We start from the raw sequence: 25,529 nt of genomic DNA, 5'->3' as shown, positions 1-25,529 counted from the left end.
TGAATGGTATGCAATACACCCTCTGTAATTCTTCCGTTTAAGTCTTGTACAAACTGTGGCTAATTATTTATACCTTCGCTCTGTAGTCTGGTGGTCCAATATTATAAGATTCTATTTCATAGTCAGTTTAAACTGAAATTCATTTTGCATTCTTTGGTAGGGATTTTACACACCGATTAAACATACAGTTACACATAAATCATTCTCCATAGACCATCAAAACATAAAATACATCAAACAACCATAACAATCATATATACTCTTTCACATAATATCCCTCAGGATTCAGATATCAGTTATTAACAGTCTTACTTTGTTTAGCAAGAGGATAACAAATTCTACGGCCTATTGGGTTTCAATTTAGAGAAGATGATGTTACAATGACTATTGTTTTGTAATTCCCCTTCACAGCTCTAAGGATATTTCTATCATCAGCTGCAGCTGTTCAAGGACAACATATATTGTTGATATTTTGAAGTTGATCACTATTTGATTTTTGAGGTGAAATCCTCCCTGCGCTTCCACCAACTCAAGCCAGGTCTAAGTGCAACACAGCTGACCATTAGTAGGAAAGAGTGCACATGAATGGAACTATCCAAAATTGCACAGACAAGTTTTGTGGATGTATGTCTTCCATCCCACTTGGATAAATAACTAAAACAATAGTTTTTGAATGGAACCTACTGATCATCATGTCACAAAATCAAGCTGATTCTTGTCTATTAAATTAGATGCGAGTCCAACAGTTGGCATGCCTCATTGCAAAGTAGCCAGTCTCAGCTATAATATAAAAGGCAACTCAGGTTAACTATAAATCTACCCAGCCATGCAAGGCCACAGAGTGGCACAACAATTTATGCACAACAGCTTAGACCATTCAATTATTGATTTGAGAATAAATTGTGAACACTCAAATTTCCCAATGCAATTGATTTATTAACACTACAACATCAGTGATTTTTCGAGAACATTGCTCTTCATCAGTCACGTTAATAAATTAATTACATCAGTAGGTTTCAGTTGACAAAACCCTCTACCCTCACAGCTGAGACTGTTGAGGCTGCTATATCATCTGCTGAGGTAAGTATCTCAGTCGTTGTGGTTGGCTGTGACATCTTTTAATTATCTATTCTTCCTACTGTATCACTGCACTATGTTGTGCCACAGATGTGCTTTCATTCGTGTTCACCAAATTACCGAATGAGTTGGCCACACCTTATTTTGCTCCCAGAGCACCTGAACAGCTGGGACAGCAAAATGGCTGGGTGGCAGTACTTTAATCTGAAACAGATTGGACTATCCTGAAAGGATAGTGACATCGAAGAAAACCCTCTGTAATGCCAGAACTACATATTATTCATCATTAATAGCGGAAAACAAGAACAATCCCAGGTTTCTTTTCCGCACTGTCGTCAGGCTGACAGAGTCCAAAAGTTTTGTTGAGCCTCTTTTTCCTTTCACTGGTATAAGTTACAAATGATCTCGTAATAGCCTCAGACAACAGACTCATCTCTGCACTTGTCCTTCTAAGTCTCTGTGCTGCGTTTGACACTATTGGTCACAACGTCTTATTAGAGATTGGAACATGTCATTTGGATCAAAGGAACTGCAATCGGCTTGTTTAAATCATATCCATCAAACAAAGATGAAACTTTTTTACGTCAATAATAATTCTTTTACGCGCACAAATGTTATAGAGTGCCAGTGGGTTTGATGTTAGTGCCAATACTTTTCACACTATAAATATATACTTCCCTTAGGCAATATTATGAGGAAACACTGCATAAACTTCCATTGTTTTGTAGATGATACACAGCTATATCTATTCTATAAAACCAGACAAGACAGATCTATTAGTAAAACTTCAAGAAACTTCAAGAAAGCCTAAAAGGCATGAAGGCCTGAATGACCCACAATCTTTTACTTATAAATTTGGACAAAACTGAAGTTATTCTATTTGACCCTAAATTCAGAAATTCTTTCTGCAATAACTTAGTCACTCGGGGTGACATTGCCTTGGCATCCAGCACCACTGTAAGAAACATTGGAGTCATCTTTGATGAAGATTTGTCCTTTCACTCGCACTTAAAGCAATTTTCCTGGACTTTTTTCTTTTCCCGACTTTATATTAATAAAATCGGGGCGGCACATTTGTTAGCATTGTCGCCTCGCAGCGAAAAGGTTCTGGGTTTGAATCCGGTCCTGGGCCTTTCTGTGTGGAATTTGCATGTTCTCCCTGTGCCTGCGTGGGTTCTCTCCGGGTACTCCGGCTTCCTCCCACTTTGGACAAATCATGCACCTCAGGTTAATTGGTGATTCTACAAATGCCCTTAGGTGTGAATGGTCTTTGTTTCCATCCGTTTATAAGTGTTGGCCCTGTGATGGACTGGCGACCTGTCCAGGATGTACCCTGCCTTCGCCCAAGGTGAGCTGGGATAGGCTCCAGCCTAGTTTTGTTTATTGTATCTCTATGTAGTTCCCCTCACTTGGGAAGTTTTGTGCCTTTTTTTCCCAGGTATCCGTTGCCCTGGAGCTGCATGCCTCTGGTCTGCGATTACTTGCCCCTCCAAAGGTTCATTGTCTTGGATTGCTATGCTTTTATTTGATCGATTCCTCTCCCATTAACCCAGTGATTCTCAAACTGTGGGGCGCGCCCCTTTAGTGGGGCGCAGTGGTATTACAGGTGGGGCGCAGGGGGAAATGCAGATTTTTTTTAATTTCAAGAACTTTATTGAGAACTTCACATATTACAAAAGTACAAAGTACACGGACATAAAACTAAGTCATTAATAAATACATGGAGAAATGCCTGTACTTACGTGTAAATGTTTACGTTACGCCGTTAACAGGTTACGCTTGCATGTGTGACGGCCAAGATCCTCGCCGACTCATGTAGCTTAGCGTGCACGTTCGACTCTACCCGGAGGCGGAGGTTTACAGCTCTAACACTGAGTGAGTTCTGGCTCAGTGTGGAGAGGTAGCATCCACTCATCAGACAGAGGGCTGTGGGCATTCTGCTTCCCTTCGCCACATCCTACCTCTGTGAGATTGGCTTTTCTGCTGTTGCCTCTCTCAAAACAAAATACAGATCTAAGCTCAACATTGAGCATGAATTGAGAGTGGCCGTATCAAGTCTGCAACCCCGTTTAAAAAGATTTGTATTGGAAAGCAGGCTCATTGCAGCCACTAATACTGATCAAACTTGATGTCTCACACATATCGGCACTAATTTTGTTTTGTTTTGCACAGGTTGCACGTTATTGTTGTTTTGAAAAGATATTGTAGCGTGTTGGGATAGTTAACGGTTTTTCCCAGAATGCCCAGAGTTTGTTCGAATGTTCGTATTCGTCACCATAAGTGACATGAGTTGGGCGTTGTATCAAATTCCCTCTAGTTTGGATTTAGTCAAATCTGCTAATCCTAAAATTGTGAGGCGTATGGGACCTAGGATCTGTGCTAATATAGAGTTTTGTCTCTCTACCTCATCTTTCAGTTAAATAATCCCTGGCTTGTTAAAATGTGAAGTGTAAAGCTCAGTCAAACTCTTTATTGACAAATATTTGAACATGTTTTGCTTAGTTTTTCATAGGTTGCACTTTATTGTTATTATTTTCAAAAGATATTCAGTGCAAAACAGGTTAATTGCAGCCACAGTAAGCTATTATTGGCCAAATATTAGGTTGTTTTTTTTCCAGATAGAACTTTATTTGCATTGTTCTAACAAAATGATTGCACATTTTATTTGTTTTTGTCTGATGGAGCAATCTGGTTTACTTGAAAGTGATAGCAATTTTCTTTATTCTATTATTTGAAGGAGGAGTCACAAAATGTTGTTATTTCAATAAAAATTCAACATGGACCATTTTGTTACAATTTTGTTGGGGCGGTGGGGCATGAACATTTTTCTTCCTCCAAAGTGGAGCGTGACAAAAAAAGTTTGAGAACCACTGCATTAACCCAACCTGTTGAGGCAGATGGCTGCCCATCTCTGAACCTGGTTCTGTCTAAAGGCTTCTTCCTGTTATAAGGACGTTTTATCTTTCAACTGTCAGAGGTTTTTCTTTCTGTTGAAATGTTGTTTCCTTCCAGCTGTTGTGGGAACTGTTAAATTGTTTAGTTTCCTTTATATAATGTTGTAAGGTTCTGTTTACGATTTTACCATGTTAAATGCCCAGAAATAATTTGTGTTGTGATTTGGAGCTATATAAATAAAATTGAATTAAACTGAATTGAAACATTACTCCTTTGTCAAGTTTTGGTGATTCATTTGAGTATATTATCTTCACATATTACACAGAACAATCACCATGACTTGCTGTTTGTGTTATAGTGACACAGCATGTTAGATAGCATACATTTGAAGGGTTATGACTTTCGCTTTATATCTATTTTCATAATCTATGCTTTCATTCTGTAATTTATTACATGACTAAGTTTCAGTCTTTCAGACTAAAGAAATAACCAATGTTATTACTGGAAATGGCCTGTTTTTTCTCATCAGAAAAACGCTTAATTGAAATAAAAATGGCATTGCAACATTTTGTAATAAAAACTGCCAAAATTAAATAAAAAATAGCTACAGCAAACTATTGTGAAAAGAAGCATGCATGTATTGAGCTATGTTTGTATTATGGCATGATTTAATCTACACTTTTAGAGCATAGACACCTATTCTACTATTTTTTTCCATTTGTGTTTTCCTTTCCATTTCCTTCTTTTTTCAAATGGAATTGTCCCCTGGAAGGTGCAACCAAAAGGCAATGCACAAATCAGTACCTCAAAACATTGAAGTCCATTTATAGATTATGCAGCCAACAATTCTAGCTTTCGCCATGGCAACCATCCACTTACCCCAGAATAGCAGCCTAGTCTAGCAGGTATAAAGACTCATCTGAGAAGCACTTTCAAAGAATCACATGTTTCTGCTTCTAGCAGCAGAATAAAATGGCATAAAAGGCAGGAATGATAAAAAAATGTATGTAAAGAAAAATAAACAAGCTCTGCTACTGCTCTTTAACAAACATGTAACCATCACACTAACAATCAACATTTAAGCTGCCAAATGTCCAAATATATCCCCTTATATACAGGCACTTTCCAGAGAAAAAGTTGACTGCTTTAACTTTAACTTAACTTTTCCTTTCTGCCCTAAGAAGTAAGTTTTTATCCCATTAAAGATACTACTGGATAATGAAAATATTGCACACAAAAAAAATGTTTTGTATTGAAATTTTCCTCAGTATTTAAATAATGATCGTCTCAAATAATTGACTTTTTTTTTTAAATGACCTGTACGCTACTGTTTTCTTTTTCCCTAACAAATTTAACAACACACTACTCTGCTGCTCTCAGTGTTTTTATTCTGGACAAATTTCTAATCCCATTATGTTTTTTTTTTTTTTAAATTAATGTCTAACTAGCGTTAATAAAATTCAACCCTTCCTGCATATGTTTCAAGTTAAAACTGGAAAAATAATAGCCATTACAAGTTTTTTGGCCCATTCCATAAAAACATAATGAATTAGTGGATATTCACAACTGTTCATGACCAGTGAAATTATTTTGCTCCCTGAATGGCTGCTTAGACAGTAAAGGAGAGCTGAAATGGCTCCACTATATGCTTTAACTTCCCTGGCACTCTGAACCATCTGCCATGTGCATTGGGGAAAATATCAAGTACCCTCTCTTTTTCAAACACATCCTTACTTACCTCCAAACCAGCATCTGTGATGGTGGACCTCTTAAGGCTGACTGAGCGAACACCCTTCTTGGACAGCGGATAATTGTCAATAAATTCACAAATGTCGAGGTCCGACACACCCACTAAGCAGAAAGACTGGAAACCACGCAGGGCAAAGGCCTGCAGGCTGACAAACTCCTTCTCCCCGTTGGGCAGCAGGGTATATAGCTCCTTGGCATGCAAGATGGGTGTCACACCCTCCCAGAACTTAGGCTGGTACAGCACCTTGCGCCATGTCTTGCATACCTGCGCCAGCACACATTTTTCAGCTGTGGTGAAGTACCAGAGCAGTCGGTTGAGCAGCTTCTCATCCAGGACAAGCTGACGCTCCAGCAGCATGGGTTTGGGTAGGGGGAGAGAGGGAAGCTGACGAAGAGATGGCTTCAGGCCCACCGGTGTCTTTCCAGGTTCAAGGTCAGACACCAAGAGTGGGGCTGCACCGTGAGGCAGGCCAGGGCTGTCCAAGTGGTGGTGGTGGTAGGGAAGGGAGGAGGGTGGAGGAGGCAGGATGGAGGGTACAGATGGGGACTGACATAGGCGGTTCTTGGCAGCAGGTGTCCCCTTGGTGATACTCGCACTGCCCAGACCATTGGGCTGGCTGGGGGGCAACTTCACCATGCCGTTGCGAGTAACGCATGGAGACTTCAGCTCATTGGGGGTGGACATGTTCAACATTGGGAACCTGGTAAAAGAAAGAAAAAACAAATTTGCCATTAAACACGGAAGCTTGTGTGTAAAGACTTATTTCCAAAGCAATGGTGTGTGTAAACCTTCCTTTAACTGTTTTAACAAACATTTTTCTTAATTGCCTTACATCATATATGATGTCACTAAGTATCTGCGTTAACTGACCAATGATACAAACTGCGTATAACAAACCTGTTCTATCATTTTACTTTTTGCTGTCATATTACTTTTTGCTATAGATGGTCTTTGAAAGTCAAAATTTCACCACCAAATGTGGACTGTTAAATCATCTAATATGTGGACTATTTATAATTAGATTTGTCTAGCTTCATTCTGTTTTTATTATTTCATAATTAAACATCAAATTGAATTTATGTTGTTTCACTGAAACCTGATTGAAGCGAGAAGAATATTTCAGTCATCAACTATCATCTTCATAGAGCACTCAGAATGTGGTTCCACGAGTTCTGAAAAGTAGAAGGGGAGGCTTTTAGGGCCTTCTCCAGTGGAAACTGCTCTCTGCACCATACTTCATGCCTCAAACTTCATACTTCTATTTAAATATCAATGAAAAGGAAGTATTAATAGTGTAAGAAAAAGATGCAACTTTTTTTTTTTTTATAAGAAACATTTGGTATTTTACTGAAAACCATTCTGCAGTTTACAAACAAAAGAGTCAAAATGTTGCAACTATCATCAGATTGTTGTTTGAATAGACAAGCCTCTCTTTTGTTAGTTGCACTCAACAGAGCTAGACATAGTATCCAAGTGAAAACACAACATAGTGTAAATTAATGCTGGCCTCATCTAGTCTGTTCTCTGTGACTTCAATGTATCGGTACCAAGAGGACAGCTCACCGACTCGAACCACTTAGTTATGCAATATGCCGACTATAGGGCTTCAAAAACAACACCAGCTCTCTGTCCCACTCTGTTGACACAACTGGCTGCGCTATTAACACCTGCTCCATATCAATCTATTTATATGTACGTGGCGTCAATGAGTTATCAAAAGCACTTTTCAATAAGACCACATATTTTACATTTCATCACAATATAGTATTTGTTGTCAGTTCCTGAGCAGATGAAGAGTGACTCTGCCTCAGCTGTACCATAAACGAGGTTGAGCAATTGCATAAAACAACAGTTGCAAGCAGGAGCAACTTAAGCAAACAACAAAAAAAGGTCCATAAAACACATGCTTCAAAGCATCAGTAACCCATTACAGAACAGATGAAGGAAAAATTTACTCAGAAGTCACAGGCCATTATAAAATAAAAATGTTGCAAGTTGTAAGATAATGAATGCAAGGTTATACTAAAAGTTGGTACCATTGCTCCATCTTATGTGGCAGTGGTGTCTCCGTCAGGCGCTCTGCTTATGTTGAGTCAAAAGGTAACAGGGCTTGCCTGTGATCCACTAGAAGTCAAGGGCCTGATACTTCAGAAGCTAAACTGTTCAAGATTTTTTTTTTAAATCACATTTTGAAAGACAGATGTGATATCTAGTATAGAAAGAATGTCTTTGTCAATTTTGGTAACATTTGAACAAAGACTTGTGGAGATATACAATGTAAATGTTAATTGATTTAGCATATTCAAAAGAATATATAGTTACAGACTATATATAACTGACCATGCATACAGTGAGGAAAACCTTTGTCACAATTCAGGGGATGTACTGAAAAAAAAATCCATCTGTAGCATATACCTGATTTATTTCGATTTTTTTTTTTTTTTGTAAAATGTCTGTAAATTTAAATTTTTTTGTAATAAGTGCTGCCCATTTTAATCAATCAAGACCAAATTTTATGCATATATTGAGTCATGACCTCAGATCATTTGTACCAAGTTTCTTACAAATCAGTGTCGCAAATAACAACATATAAACTGTTCATATTTGTAGCATCCCCAAGCACTCAACAAAACTTGAACCAAGCATCCACACACACACACGAGCAAAATACGCAAACTCGTCAAAATAAATATATGCATCAAGATTGGTAACAATGTACACTTCCTCAAGAAAATGTGTTTCTGAATGCTGAGAGAGCTTGCTCGAAGCTGCAAGAGCTTGCCTGAAGTTAAGGGTGAATGCACTGCTGCTTTACAGCAGATGCATCTTTGTTTTGGAAAGAGAAAAGGAGAATAACGTGCAAGAATAGTCTGAGCAGACAGGCATTAAACCAGGCATCTACTACTGGAGTAGATTAGTAACTACCGAACAACTAGACTGTCCGGTAACAGTAGAGACAGAGAGAGACATACAGCATATGCCTTTGTATATACAGTGTATGCCTTTGTATATACAGTTACTGTTAATTGCCTAAAGGTAGCAGCAGAGGACCATTTATATAATGGTTGAAAGATCCATGGTTGAAAGATCATTGAATGATCTTTCAACCATTATATAAATGGTCCTCTGCTGCTACCTTTAGGCAATTAACAGTAACTGAGGATACACTGCATTTTGTTAGTCAACAAGTACAAATGAGCAGCTTCATTGGTGAGACTACATATAGATAACTTCGAATTGGCTTGTGATCTTGTAATCTTTGCTTTATTTTAGAGCATAACATACTAAGATCGTATTATAAAATAAAACCTTTTAGAGGTATAAACACCAAAAATGAGTGAATATTTAGTAGGTATGATCAGGATGGATTTCAGTTAAAAAAGTTAATTGAAATTACGCACAAGGGCTAAAAAGCATAAAAGTTAGAAAAAAGTTAATTGTAAACACCCATGTTCTGAAACAGTAAGTAATGAATGATATTTTTGCATCAATGAAGTTTTTAACTTTACACAAGATGTTATTGTATTAATGTTTGTCTCTGTGAAGGGCCAGCCCTCTGCTAAGTTTCAATTCTACTCCTGACAGTTTGTCAGAATATCCTTTGCAGCATTCACACAACAGTTGTTTGAATAATTACTAATATTATTCTACCATACGTTTTTCTATCACTATAGAAAATCTATTTCTTTTTACCAACCTCAGACTTAATTGAACAACTTCCGGTTACTTTCCACACTTCCGGATTAAGACCCACCCCATCCAAGTACAGATACAGATAATATAGTTGCTTTAACAGAAACAGATACAGATAATAGTGTACTTACTCGTCCCTACATTTTACCCAGGAAACGGGGTTTTTGGGAACGAGGTTGTACTCTACTGGCATATTTACTTTTAAAAAAAAAAATAGTTCTTTTCTCAAACAATGTTCCTCTATAAACCAACAACAGGCTTAGATAAAAGCCTTATGAAAGGCAGAGAAGACCTTTCACCCCACCAAGCGTCCGAATCCCCAAGCAATCAATCCCGAAGAATATAAAGTAAAACTCCATCAAGTCCATCCTGCCGATAAAGGGAACTGGTATTTACAATTTTTTATTGTGTCGATGCTTTTTTACAAAATCAGTTTTACTGTTAACTTTTATCCTTGTAAATTATTCAAATTGTATTTAGAATTTGGCATAAAAAATTTTACATTGATAAAATCCCCCCCCCCCCCCGAGTTAATTTTTTTCACCAAAATTAGTCCTTATCATAACTACAAAATATTCATTCATTTATGGTACTTATACCCTGCAAAGGTTTTATCTCCTACTAAAATCTTAATGTATTATTCTCTAAAAATAAAGCAAAGATACAAGATCACAAGCTAACTAATAGGTAAAGGCAGTTCATTCATATTTGTTGACTGAGATAATACATGGTCATGATAATACATACATGACAATAATTAGTCACTGTTAATTGCTGGACGGGGGCAGCAGAAGGCCACTTATACAATAGTATAAAGTACATGCTCTTGAAAGAACTGAAGAAGAAAAAAAAATTACGGCATCCTAAGTGTTCAAGGCAGATGCTAAAAGGGTTTTTTATGTCCTTTGCATTGTCCTTTGCTTAATGTCACCACTTCAAAACCCGCACAGCCAGCAGTTTGTACTTTTCATCAGTTCTTTACTAGAAATGCAGAGCCACTGTTTGCCAGTGTTTCAGTTTGGCACAACCCTACCTGATAGTCACGTGGTAAAGTCGCATACGATGTGGGTAGTCTTCCCCTGAGCAGCAGAGCCTTTGCTCGGTACCAGGGTGGTCTGACCCTTCTTACACCTTTTATCCTTTCCAAGCAGGAGCAGCTTCATGCAAGCTCTTGCAGTATTCACATTGCATTTTCTTTAGGAAATGCACATTCTAGTAATAATAATAATAAATTCAAACAACAATAGTGTGAATGGTACTTTTGTACCAAAATCTTGTTCATAGCTTAGTATCACGCCTTTAAGTCACTTCATTTTGAGTTGATGTTCAACAGCATCTCAGAAATTATTAATAAACTACTGGAACCGGAACTTTTATTAATTATTCTCGGGGTGTCTGCAACATCAAGAAAACTCACCAGTGCAATTCCTGTCTTTACTGTCTTTTACTGCAAAAAAAGACGACTGTTAATGTCTTGAAAATATACAGTGGTTCTTTCCTCTAAAGTGTGGTTACGTGCTATAACCAGTACACTACACCAGGAAAAGATTTGATATGTCTTAAAACACAAGTTTCATATACAGTTTGGCAACCCCTCTTATCATACCTCGCAAAAAGAGGCCCTTAAGTGGCAACCTATTATTATCAGCTGTTCCAAAACATCTCGAGTGAGAAAAGGGTTGGAAATGGGAAAATAAGGGTTGAGATCCAAAGCTCCTTTGTTATTTGTTTGAGTTAGATTCCAGCACTCACATTGAGACTTTCTTCATATTTTATATTTGTTAGATCAGTATCAATACTCTGAGGGGGCGGGGCTTAATCCAAAAGTGGGCAGTGCTTAGATCGGAAGTTTGCATGTAGTTGTTCATTTAAGACAGTCAGAAATTGATAATTTGTTATTTACTAGATAATTATTTACAGAACAGCCCCAAAATTGAGATTGCTTTTGATCACAAGCATAAGAGAACTATTTACAGAATTTATTTTTTTTCTACAAAAAGTTGTTGTATTTATTTTATTGTTGAGCTATAGTGACAAGAACTATTCTGTTTTAAGAATGGTGGGAGGGATTTCTCCCTTTTTTGTGTGTCTGCACCGGGGTAACTTAAAACCTTTTAAGTTCCTATAATTCTGTTTTGTGGGACTTTTTCTAGCTCTTATCTCTGCCCAGGTACTCTCCCCAGTGACATAGCAACTGTCTGACACACAGGAGCACAGACAACCGTCGTGTTTAAAACACTATGTAAACAGTAAAGAGGTAAACAATTAGAGACACACAATACTGAGAAATGGGCCGACAACAAATGTGCTGGCAAAGCGTGACTTTGATTCAACAAAAAGAAATATGAGAAGTTGCTACGTTTACGTGCTGCTACGCAGGAATGTAATGCTATTTGAAGCACTAGAGGTTGTTGTGGAGTTTCAAAGTGTGATCATCTGACTTCACGCACAACACGTTCCTGCAAGTGTTTCACAATAATACCCTTTTTTATGGGTAGTTCCTGTCTTAAAAAAGGCTGTATGGCTTTTAGTTTGAAAAATACAGGAAGTGTTGAGTTTCTATTGATCCGTAATGCAAAACTGACGATGCAAATGATAGCGGATCCTAACAAGGCTTTAAGTGAATCAGTTAATACATCTTAAATGTGACCGTTCTATTTGTTTCGATTGGCCCTCTTGAATGAAACACACTTTGGATGTTCAAATAGGTAAAATATGTACATGAATTTCAACCGGATCAAGTAAACTGAAAACTGTATTCCCTCAATTGGAGAAATAAGTGGCGGAGCATCGTTCCCGTGCAGCTGTCATTTCACAGTTCCTATTGGCGGTGCGATTGCAAACAGGGAAAAAGGCCTTAGAACCGATTTAGTTCTGGGGGGGAACTCTTTGGGAGATAGTTCACCTCAAGAAAGTCCTTAAAACAGAAAACACCTTCTATTGGAGGTTTTACTTTCTGTTAAAGGGGAGTTTTTTCCTCCCAGGTCTTGCTCATGTGGGAATTTTTCAACTGAATTGAATTATTGTTTCTTTTAATATGATTTGGTTTGTATTAGAAAGAACATATAGCTTCTTTGCATTTCATTTATAATTTTTTTTATCATTTAATTATTTACAAATAAAATTTGCATTTGCTTTACCACTTAGGATGACGCACCTCAGCTTGCTGATTTTGAGTGATTGTTGTCAGTGTTCTGATGAATAAATATATTCTATAATTTTGAAATTGTGGCCATATGTTGCAGTTATTTAGGTTAGGTTAGGTTCGGTAGTTACTTTATTAATCCCCGAGGGGACATTTTTTCCGCTATAGCAGCATACAGAAGCAATAAGATAATAATAGAACAATAGAAAAGCAATAAAATAGCAGTAAAAAAATATAAAATGCACAGTATATACAGTACAGTATATATCTATATATATTATATACAAATACATTATTTAGCCTTTCTGAGGCTATTGCATGGGTAAAACAATGAAATTTAGTTCATAAATGGTTGTTGGTGGTGGCACAGAGTAGAGGGGGACACTGGGACTTCGTGCACCCCTGTTTTGCAGATAATACTATATGGCAGCTGTGACTAATCTGCTGATACAGTACAATAACCATTACAAACAGACTAAAGTCCTATGGAATAAGATATCAGGCTACCTATTAGACCTATTTAATTTGGTTGCTTTATTCTCAAAGGTTACAAAGGAAGAACTGAGGCATGATGGGAAATGCTAATGTCTTTAAATTAAGAGGAGGGGCCAAAACCCAGCTCCTCTGAGCGAAGGCAGTTAACTGCATTACGTTTTTTGTATTTTGTGAAACCCCGCTTACAATTCACTGAGCCTCGCATTGATCACAGCAAATAAACTACATTAGTTACATGTTGGATTGTTACAACAGGAAGTCAGAGGAATAACTGAAAATCTGACACAGAGCAGCTGAGAGCCAGTGAGAGGGAGGGAAGCCACAGCTAACTGCTAAGCATTCTCAGAAATAGGTCTATTTTTTATTGAATATGGGGTATTTATTTCATATCATGTTTAATCGAATTAAACAGAGAAGGAAACCCTGTCCTTGGATTTCATTTTGATGACAAGCTTTTTTTTTGTCTTTTATAAAAGTGCTTGTTGTGATATCTCACATGTAGTTTTAGCTTACAAATGAATATTCAACCCACTACAGAGATATATATAGTATTTCAATGACTTTTGGTCCATATCTTCCAGCCCCAGTGGTAACGTTTAAATGCCTCCCAAACAGACGCGCAGACTACACAGACAGCTGCCGACACCATGGAGGTCATCCTTTTTATAAAAAATTTGTTACAATTTTTGATATGACTGTTTGACTTTCCATGATTTTTTATTGTCTTTCAAACCTTATGAAACCATTTTGATGGGGAAGTGACATTATTACCAGTTTAGTCAGGTAGGCTGAAAAGTGGTAAGTGAGGCAGGGGTAAGTGGTACTTGGGAAATTTGGTTTGGTATTCTACAGTAGCAGTAAACAATCTGTCGGTAATATGTTACAGAAAAAAAATAGCCAACAGTTACAAAGAGTTGATGTGAATCCTGCTCCAAGTTAAAATAACAACATGGACTGTCAGAAGCATTCCAGTGGAACTCCTCATATTGCTTGACTGTCAGAACATCAAACTAGTTTTCATATGACAAGGGCTCAACACTTGCACCGAATCAGTCAACTTAATATCTCTGTTGGTACAACCAATAAGGTGATAGTATTAGTATTATTTCAATGATATAGTATGAAGTTCAAGCCTCAGTTAGTGCCCTTATGTAGTGTAAACTATATTAGTCTACACTCAAGTCAGAGAGGTAACAATAAGTCTATCTGTAAGATCATAAACCAGAGATGTTTGAAAACCCCTGAAGGTCATTCATAAAACACACAATAATTGAAAAGAACTTTCCTTGCAGAGTCCTTCAAAAATACAAGGTCTTTCTCAGCCTTTGTTATGGTCTGGATTTCAGTTATTGTGAAGCATCATCAGCTAATCCGTGTAGCATCTAAGTGGCAACAACCACTGGTGGAAATTGAAGCAAGTGCAGAAGAATAATCTGAATCATCTCACTAGGTATTGACTACAAAAAAAATCTTCAGTAGATTCCCATTTAAAAAGCATAAACATTTCTCATGAAATATTAAGTCAATATTATTTTTCAACCAATCATTTTGATGTCATTAGCTACGTATACAATTTCTGATCAGTATTCCATTGGTCTTTTTCAAAGTAATTCCATAATAAAGTAGATGAACAGGAGGCCTCAAACATATGCGAGATATGTTTGGGGGTGTGACTGGCTTGATTGATATGCCTGCTCTGGAATAATTGACAATCTGTTTGAACAAGGCAGGAAGGGTCATTTACCGATTAACTTGAGTGGCATGCACATTGTATCGATTCAGTTGTCATATAATTACTTAATTTTTTTTGTCATTTGTTGGTGCAGTAAGCAATACATTTTCCACAGACAGCTTTTCTGTTTGTAGCTTGCTTTAATCTGTTTTCTGGCTTGTTATTTGTACTAAAAGAAGGGATTTCAATATTCAGTTATTTTTGGTAAGTAAATATTACTTGTTTATTTTGGTAATGTTTGATCATTTTAGTGCACAAATAGAATGTGTACAATACACCTTGCCTGCTAGTTAACATAACAATCATGGTGTACGTGTGATTTATGAACACGATTCAAGTTTCAAGTGTCACTACCCTGCTTTACCCCACTTCCCATATTTGGAAGGTCCTGGCTCCAGCCAGAACAGATTTCATTGCACATAAAGCCATTTTTTTAGGCTTTAATTTGGCTCAGAAGTAAACCATTGCATGTCATCATCGCTCCCAACATCCATATTTACATACAGCATTTTTCTCAATCCCAAAGAAGGTGGTAGGAAAGGTCCTTCACTGTTAGGTCATTTAGTTGCTATGCAAGACTCCTTCCTTGCATTTAATGTACACAATGGCACATTGTGACCAGGCAGAACATTATCCCCACCTACTGCTGTGTTATAGAGTCCTTATATTCTAGGTCAGGGCTATTCAACCTCCCCTCCAAACCCATGGGCCGGATATGACCTGTTTGTTATTTTCTATGACCTGCAAGAATATTCCCGTATACTGTTTTCACCTTTAACAAATATGGATATAGAGCTGCTATGAGCACCATATGTCTGCATGGAATTGTTTTCGTATTATTATAAACAGGCCCATACTATTTTACAATGTTCATCTTATATTTTGCAGTCTGAAATTGATACCATGAAAGGGATGCACGTGATTAGCCCCCAGTGATCTTCCTATCCAGCCATCTTGCTAGTGAGTTTGAATAACCCTGTTCTAAGTGTGCATCACCACACAGGATTGTGGGTGCTTTAAGTAAGTATCCTGAGGATATACCTAATGCATCATAAAAAAAAATGTCTAAATAAAGGTAGATGTCCAAGTATATTTAACAATCAATTTCAGCAATTTTTTTTTTTTAATTTATTTTTTAACCCGTTTGAGGGAAAAACGCTTTCAGTGTGGGTGGGCAACCTTCTGTCACTCCCTTCACCCATGTCTGCAGCAGAGGTTGGGCTCCACCCTAACTGAACCACACAGAGATCAAAGGACAGAAACTGCGACCTGCAACGTGCCTGCAACACGCAGCAGACTAGGTGCTCATAAATTAGGTAAATAATATAAATACAATATTTTTGGCTGGACCGCAACAGCTTGGACAGAGCTATAGAGCAAGTGTCTGTTACTGAGTGAGTGAGAATTCAAAGCTACACGTAGTAAGCTGAACACCGCAACTTATCAATTACTACTTATCAGTTTCACACACACTAGGTTTTGACTTGGACATGTGTTTCTTTCAGGAGGGGCAGTGGGTCCCAATCAAAAGGGGAAGTTAGTTGAATCTGAATATCCCTGTACACATTAACGAGTGGCCATTGAGATTGATATGACATAAACCCAAAACAAGAACAGTTTTTAGTCTACAATTGTTATATCTATTACAGCACAATTTCCAAAAGATTGGGACGCTGTGTAAAATGTAAAGAAAAACAAAATGCAATGATTTGCAAATCACATCAACCCATATCTAATTAAAAATAGACCAAAGACAAGATATCAAAAGTTGAAATGGAGAAGTATCATTGTTATATGAAAACTATATGCTCATTTTGAATTTGATGCCAGCAACACGTCTCAAAATAGTTTGGACGGGGGCAAAAAAGGACTGGAAAAGTTGTCTAAAGCTAAAAATTAAAAAAAAAAACCTGGTGGAACATCAACAGATCAGTAACATGATTGGGTATAAAAAGAGTATTCCAGAGAGGCAGAGTCTCTCAGCAGTGAAGTTGGGGAAAGTCTCCACCACTCTGCGAAAGACTGCATGGGAAAATAGTCCAACAATTTAAGGGCGATGTTCCTCAATGTAAAATTGCAAGGAATTTGGGGATTGCATCATCAATGGTACATAATATCATAAAAAGATTCAGAGAATGTGGAAAAATTGCACTCTGTATGTAAAAGACAAGGTTAAAAACAAATATCGGATGGCTTTGGGCCCTCAGGCAGCACTGCTTTAAAAACAGATACAATTGTCAGGAAATCACTGTCTGGGCTAAGAAACACTTCCTAAAGCCATTATCTGTGATCACAGTTCATCACTGTATCCACAAATGCAGGTTAAAACTTTATCATGCAAAGAACAAACCATATGCTCCAGAAACACCACCGCATTCTCTCATTTACAATGGTCCGAGGTAAATTAAAAATCTGTCCTGTGGTCTGACAAATCAAAATTGTAACTTTTTAAAAAAAATCATAGATGCTGCATCCTCCGGGCTAAAGAACAGAGGGAGCACTTAGCTTGTTATAGGGGCTCCGTTAAAGAGCCAGCATCCATGGTGGTATAGGGCACATGGCATGGGTAGCTTGCACAACTGGATAGGCACCATTAATGCTGAATGATATACTGTATACAGGTTTTGGAGCAGCAAATTCTGCCATGCAGACAAAGTCTTTTTCCCAGAAGGCCTAGCTTATTTCAGAAAAATAATGCCAAACTGCATTCTGCACGTATTACAACAGCATGACTCAGTAGTAGAAGAGTCTGGGTGTTAAACTGGCCTGCCTGCGGCCCAGAACTGTCTCCCATTTATAAAATTTGGCGTGTCATGAAATGAAAAATACAACAAAGGAGACCCTGAACTTTTGAGCAGTTGAAATCCTATATCAGACAAGAATAGAACACATGTCACTTTAAAATCTCCAGCAACTGGTCTCCTCAGTTCCTAAATGTGTTGTTAAAAGAGTGTCATTAAAAGAAGAGGTGATGCAAAACACTGGTAAAAATGCCCGTGTCCCAACTTTTTGAGACGTGTTGCTGGCATCAAATTCAAAATAAGCATATATTTTTCATAAAACAATAACATTTCTCTGTTTCAATATTTGATATGTTATCTTTGGTCTATTTGCAATTAAATACGGGTTTACATGATTTGCAAAATCATTGCATTCTGTTTTTATTTACATTTTAAACAGTGTCCCAACTTTTTGGAAACGTTTTTTTTGGCATTGTTATTGTAATTATTATCATATAAATATCTATTGTTCAGCAAATCAAACTAAAAATGTTCTCCAAAGATTTTCGGACATGTAAGACCATGAGTGAGACAATATCTGTGGCTGTATTGTATTAAACACATTATATGATTCTGAGCTTACGTCACTCTCAATCTAGAACTTACATTTGCTCTTTACTGTAACTCAAGACATTAACACTGCAGTATAATTAAACTTTGATCAACAGCCACTATCCAACTTGTTGCAACTTATAGTTACTGAGCTCACTGCATATCAACTGCACCAGTTGCCATTTTGAATCTCTCCTCTGTTTCTTAAGTATGAGAAAAGAACCCTTAAAATACCATTGTGATTTCAAGGCTATCTAAGTCTGAGCTGGGACATATAACATTATTAGAGAAAAGCTCATTTACAAAGTTAGAAGTGCAAAGTTAAAAAAAAAAAATGTGGACATTTACCTAGCAGGATTTAAAAAAACATACACGTGTTGTATTATTCAATGTATCCCTTTACCCCCACCACGCTACAAATTTCAAACGAGTGCTTTAAAGCAAAACACAGCTCAAATCCACAAAAATATATTCAAATAGGCCTATATTGATTTTTCTTATTTTTTTTAGACCATTTAAGGAACTTAAAAATAGAACGTGCAGCAACATTCATGGAGTATATAAACTGATAAAGAGCTGACAGAGCACCAGGGGTGGGGCAATGACTGAAAAAACAAAGATAGCAGTTAAACATGATTGAGAAGAGGGACATTTCATCGCTGAGCAAATGAGAACGAAAGAGGTTGCGTCACTAACAGACGCTGACGTCATTGTATTTGTTAATAATAGGCACCTCGATGCGGCTGATCAGCTCCGTCTTCCCAAAGGCCGCACCATGCACACAAAGAGCTGGAACAGCCAGCGCCATTCGCCCACATCACCCCTTTTCTCTGCAGTCTCCTCCGCCTCGTCTGAGCGGAGGAGCTGCAGTGTGGATGCTGCTGCCATATAGCAACACCATCCATCACAAGCAAAGACACCCCCACTCACACTCTGCACCCCGGGACACATCCTCCTCGTCTGGCCTTTTTTTGACAGCATCCCTTAAACCTACCTTTCAGATGAAAATTCGCTCGGGCATTAATCCATGATCAGCACGCTGTTAATGCTGCCTCTCGATAACGTTCCTTCCAACGTTGCGGCGCAGAATGGGCGAAATAAATAAATATTATGAGGCAGTCCTGCGTTCTATCGGTAAGCAAGAGATGCGCCTACCAAGCCCATAGACACAAGAAGAATACGCGGGTCTGAAATCTGAATCATGGGCAAGAAGCGATATACGGCACCCTGCTTCAAACCAGGTAAATCATTTAAAACGCAAAACAGCTTCTCTGTTGTGTTTTCGAACGCCTAGTCCTCCATAACAGAGTGGCCCTCTCTGTCTCGTAATTTCTCCTCCACACACATGCACACACGCAGAGCCGAGCAGCTCTGTCTCATTTAAAGAGATACGCCAGGGCAGCTGGAGCAACGCTGTGCATAGAGCCACTGGGTCTGCTTCTTATGTAACCTGAACAGCGCCTTCTGCTTGTTCTACAGTCCAGAAACACTCAAACCTAAATTTGACTCCTGACAATTGCTTTACCTGGATACACGTGTGTGTGTGTGTGTGTGTGTGTGTGCAAGTAAAACTGCAATTGACCAGTGGTAATCTTCAAGGGGCATATATCAAATTTAAGACCCCTCTTCTGACAAACTGTCAATTTCTTTTGATTGAATCAGGTATGAAAGAAAGAGTGAAAATAATTGACAACTATTTAGGACTCCCATTGTTACATAAGTGTGTGTCCTGTGCTCTCCCTCTTTCTCCACCCCCAGGTTCCATACAGGTGACTCCCATAATACTGCCTGCAGCTACCAGCTGAAACCCTTGATTGAAAGCGGCTGCTGTCAGTCTGCTGATTGGTGCCCCAGTGGATCAGAGGCTGGGGGAACCAGGCAGAAAATCCGAGTGGGCCAGCTTGCAGGTTACATTTAGTGTGCATGTAGGTGTTTTGTGTGCCAGTGCGTTGGTAGGTGACCAGTTAGCTAGCTTGTGTATTGTGGTAGATTGAGCATTACTGTAGTGTCACTTTTCCCCTTTTGGGAAAGTAGTTCTAAGTTTGTGCCTTATGCGGTTGTTTGAGTTATTGTTAATACATCGCTTTTGTTTATTCTGCTTTTTCGCTTTTAGAGAGTAGTTTTAAGTTTGTGCCTTATATGGTTGTTTGATTTATTGTTAATAAATCCTTTTCATTTATTCATTTCTTGCTCGTGATAATTTTTTCCCTAGTTTATTTACATTGTTACTCCCCGCCTCCCCTAGACATTAGTCAGGGAATGTAACACCCATGCACAGTTAAACAAATTTCAAACTACTTGTTCTCTGAATTTCTGCCTCATAATGAGTGTATTTCAATCACTAACACAATGTAACGGCAGAGAATGGATAGGTATCCTCCATGCAAGGTACATGTCTGACAGATAAGTTGGTCACTTGGATGACTACTTTACATGTGTCACAGTGTAGCCCCATCAATTAAAAACATCATTGTTGCATCCACAACTGCAGGTTAAAACTATGTAAAGAAGAAACCACAAACATGATCTGGAAACCTGCTGCCTTTTCTTTTTTCTTTTTTTTTTAAATTTTTTAAAAAATATTTTGCCAAATCACAACACAACAAGTTATTTCAGGGCACTTAACAGAGTAAAGTCTTCACAACAGAACTTTACAACACAATCGGGACCCAACAATTGCCACGCAAGTGGTTGGAAGGAAAGAAAACTCCCCATTAATAGGAAGAAAAGCCTCTGACAGTGGGAACAACAACTCCCTATTAACGGAAAGAAACCTCCAACATAATCAGGATCAGAGGTAGGCAGCCATGTGCCTCAACTGGTTGGGGTGGTGGGAGAACATAGATAAGCGATCCAAGACAATGAACTGTTGGTGGGGCCAGTGAACACAGAACATAGACGTACAGCTCCAGGGACAGGGATATCTGCAAAAAAAAAGCACAGAAATTACGTGAAAGAGGGAAACTGCATGGAGAGGCAATAAAAAATTGGCAAAAACTGTGGGAGAGAGAGAGCGAGAAGTTAATAACATGTAATGGCACCATACAAGTGCAAGAGTGAAAAAGCAAGAGATCATTTTTCTCCTGTTTTAGCTTCTCTTCATTAGCTTACTGTTAAATCAAGAAAATAATTAAAAAATATCTTGCTGACTTACAAAGCTCTTCATTCCCAGGCTCCATCTTATCTCAGAGGTTTTATAGAACCATATAATCCTATCAGAGCACTTCACTCTCAGACAGCTGGCCTGTTTGTGGTTCCCAGAGTTTACAGAAGTAGAATGGAAGGCAGAGCGTTCAGTTTTCAGGCTCCTCTCCTGTGGAACCAGCTCCCAGTTTGTGTTCAAGCGGCAGAAACCCTCTCTAGCTTTAAGATTAGACTCAAAACTTTCCTTTTTGATAAAGCTTATAGTTCGGGCTGATTCAGATGGCCCTAAACAATCCCTTACTTATGCCGTTATAAGCCCAGGATGCTGGGGGACCTCGTTATGCACTGAGGTTCTTTCCTCTCACTCTTTAACTCTCTGTACACTCATATCTCACCATTACATCTCATTAACTTCACTCTTTCACTCTCTATACACTCATGTCTCACCATCACATATCCTTAACGTCATGCTTTTTCTCTCCCATAGGTTTTGCTTATCGTCTGTTGTCTCCATTCAGTTTCCTCGCTCGCGTAGTTTCTGTTCTTTATTTTCCAGATGTCCTGCCATGGAGATGCATGTCTCTGCTCTGCGCTTGTCGTCTCCACCAACAGTTCTTCTCTTCTATCTCTATGCTGTCCTTTTCTCTCTCTGCTCTCCTCTCACCCCAACCGGTCGAGGCAGATGGCCGCCCACCCCTGAGCCTGGTTTTGTCAGAGGTTTCTTCCTGTTAAGAGGGAGTTTTTCCTTCCCTCTGTTGGAGGTTTTTCTCCCTTAAAGAGGAGTTTTTTTTTCCCTCCTAGCTTATGTGGGACTTGTTGAATTGTTGGGTTTCTCTGTATAATATTGTAAAGTCATGCTGTAAGGACTTTAATGTGTTAAGTGCCATGAAATAACCTGTTGTGATTTGGCGCTATTTAAATAAAATTAAATTGAAACACTGGCATTGAAAAAACAAACGTTGGTTCAGGGTCACCCAAGCCAGCCCTAACTAGAACCTTAATCAAAAAGATATGTTTTAAGTCTAACCTTAAAGCTAGAGAGGGTGTCTTAACCCAAACTAGGGGGACTGAAGGATGAAGGCTCTGCCTACCGTTCTTCTTTTGGCAAATCTAGGAACCACAAGCAGGCCAGCAGTCTGAGTGAAGCACTCATTAGGACGATATGTTTCAATAAGCTCTGAGATTTGGTCCAAGCTCATTTAAAATGGACTGAGGCAAAGTGGAAAAACTATCCTGTGGTCTGAACAATCAAAATTTGAAATTAATTTTAGAAATTATGGAGCAGAAAATGCTGCTACCCAGACAACTTCTTTTTCAGAGAAGTCCTTATTTATTTCAGCAAAACAATGCCAAACCGCTTTGTGCACATACCGTACAACCCCGTTTCCCCAAAACTTGGGAAGCTGTGTAAAATGTTAATAAAACAGAATGCAAGGATTTGCAAGTTATGTAAAACCACATTTAATTGCAAATCGACCAAAAACCGAGAAATGTTATCGTTTTATGAAACGCGTCTTAAAAAAGTTGGGAGGGGCATGTTTACCACTATGCTGAAGCACCTCTTGTTTTGACAACACTTTGTAAATGTTTGGGAACTGAGGAGACAAGTGGCTGGAGTTTTTAAAGTGAAATGTCCCAATCTTGCCTGAGATACAACTTCAGCTGCACTATAGTGCTGGGTGGTATTTTTCATTTCATGATGTGTCAAATGTTTTCAATGGGTGACAGGTCTGGACTGCAAGCAGGCCATTTTAGCACCCGGACTCCTCGACTACACAGCCATGCTGTTATAATACAACCCCGCTTCCAATTTTTAATCGTAAATTCACAGGACAGTTTTCCACTTCGCCTCAATCCATCTTAAATGAGCTCAGGCCCAGAGAATGTGGCTGCCCTTCCGAATCATGGTTATATATGGTTTCTTTTTTGCATGATAATTTCACCAGCATTTTTGTCACGCAGCAATGAAATGTGTTTTCTAGCTCAGACAATGATATTCTCTTCATAATTGTGTCTGTTTTCAAATGCAGTTCCGCATGATGGCCCAAAGATTATGGCCATCCAATGTTGGTTTTCAGCCCTGTCCAATGTGTACAGTACTAAGATTTCTCTGTATTCTGTGAATGTTTTTATATTATGTATCGTAGATGATGAAATCCCCAAATTCTTTGCAATTTTACATTGAGGAACATTATTCTTAAATTGTTTGCTCTATTTTCCTACGCATTCTTTAATAGAGTGTCAAATCTCCCCCCATCTTCACTGCTGAGAGACACAGCCTCTCTAGGATGCTCTTTTTATGCCCAATAATATTACTGGCTAGTTGCCAATCAACCTAATCAGTTGTAAGATAGCTCACCAGCTTTATATAGCTTTTCCAGTCTTTTTTTGCCCCTGTCCCAACCTTTTGAAATGTGGTGCTGCCATCAAATTCAAAATTGTCTTTGGTCTAGTTTCAGTTAAAGATGGATTTGTTTGATTTGCAAATCATTGCATTCTGTTTTAATTAAAATGTTATACAGCATCCCAACTTCTTTGGAAGCGGGGTTGTATTACAACAGCATGGCTCTGTAGTCGAAGAGTCCGTGCACTAAACTGGCCTGCCTGCAGTCCAGACCTGTCACCTTTTCAACACTCCAGCCACTGGTTTCCTCAGTTCCCAAACATTTACAGGGTATCGTTAAAAGCAGCGGTGATGCAACACAGTGGTATCCACAGTGTACTTCTTCAATGGAGCTCAAAGTAAAAAACTGGCCAAGAAAAAAGAAAAACATGTCTTCATGTGAATGCCTGCATCTTTCAAAATTACGCCAAGCTTTGCTGGGATACCCATCTCAACAGGATGAATCTGCATTTGAAATACAAAAATGAGGAATGAATTAGCTTCACAGGCATTATCTGAGTAAACTTTACTTGTGTCAAGTCGTACAGACAATGTGGTAGTTAAGTAAATATTTCCTTGTACGAATAATAAAATGTGCTTATCAAAATGAGGATACATTTTTACAAATAAACACCAAATAACATATTAAACATTTTAAAGTAAAAAAAAAACTTAAATAATAATTTGTTGTAGAATTTAAACAAACAATTGAGGTAATAATTAGAGAGCCAATTTTTTTTATTTTTTATTATTCATTGCAGTATATAGGCTACTGTTTACTGTGATGCAACTGGCAGAAAAGTGTGAGTTTCTCGGTCTAAAAGGTCAGGAGAGCTAGAAGCAGGGAAAGATGCAATGGGACAGAATTCTTCCACACGCAATGACTCTTCACGTCCCACCAGTTTGGTCTGGGTGGAAATGGTGAAGCTCTGTGATAAGTTGGCACCTAAGAAGGTTCTTCGGAACTGTAACCCCCCAGTAAGCCAGGTAATGGAGGCCCCTCTAACAACTTTCAATAACCGTTTGACAGAGTATGCAAATTCTCTATCAATAGGCAGATGGCGGGGGCCTGGAGAGGCAATACAACAGGGTCTCTTGGGAAGACATGGGGTGAGTAAGGTGGAGGCACTCAGCCTGTGGGGTTAACCACTTTGGATATAAGGAGTGGGCCAAAAAAACTGAGGCATTTTTCTGGTAAAACAAGTGGCCGGGTTATCAGTGAATGATTGCTTCACCTAAGCCATAATGTTCCAGGTGATGATGCAGGTGGGGGGTAGAATTTTGTCTGCCTTGACAGGAGCCTGCTCTTGCAGGAACTGGTGGGAGTGAACACAGGGCTTGGTATTTTTAAAACCTGGTCATTGGAAAGAGTACATTGAAAATGATTAAAGAACAAGGCTCACAGGCAGTAAAGACCTCCAACTATAATTTTTTTGTGGGCAGTAGAATCATAAATGGTTGTCTGCCCTTACCTACCAATGACTCCAATGCTTCTACTTGAGGTTTGGCTAGCAACTCCCAGTTGCCAATGCCATAACTTTAAGAAGAAGCCCGTCATGACGAGTGCCAACTGCCTGATTCACATCCAATTCAATATTTGAGTCATCTTAGTTCTTCATATGATGAACTGAATCAGAATTCTGCATTAAAAGATATTGTTTAAATTATTTATGCAAGTGAGATTGAATACGTAGAATATCCAAAGCTGTCTGTGGGATTTTGGATAGGTCTGTTCATGTGCACTCTGCCCACTGAACCCATGGATACAGCTCTTTGCTTATTACGCCAAACTTAGACCTGATCTGAGCTGATCTGAACCATAAGGCGCAAGTTCACCTCAAAATTGCACTGTAATGCATACAATTGCATTATCAGTGACACAC

At 38.5% G+C, this 25,529-nt stretch overlaps 1 protein-coding gene across 1 annotated transcript in view; it reads right to left on the bottom strand.

Moving 5' to 3' along the window:
- fbxl16 (F-box and leucine-rich repeat protein 16) overlaps nt 1-19,483 on the bottom strand; it is a 46,882-nt gene extending 27,399 nt beyond the window's left edge. The window contains exons 1-2 of the mRNA XM_069710168.1: nt 19,114-19,483; nt 5,711-6,422 (exon numbers count right to left, since the gene is read on the bottom strand). Of these exons, the coding sequence (XP_069566269.1) occupies nt 5,711-6,415 (705 nt within the window). The 5' untranslated portion in view covers nt 6,416-6,422; nt 19,114-19,483. The remainder of the gene's footprint in view (nt 1-5,710; nt 6,423-19,113) is intronic.
- Nucleotides 19,484-25,529: the final 6,046 nt, after the last annotated feature.

Source organism: Brachyistius frenatus, unplaced genomic scaffold (assembly GCF_029030835.1).
Source record: "Brachyistius frenatus isolate BFR_SWC_R1_liver_20210118 unplaced genomic scaffold, ASM2903083v1 Contig_90, whole genome shotgun sequence".
In the NCBI taxonomy this organism is placed as follows: domain Eukaryota; kingdom Metazoa; phylum Chordata; class Actinopteri; family Embiotocidae; genus Brachyistius; species Brachyistius frenatus.
This window is presented reverse-complemented; position numbering and strand designations above follow the sequence as displayed.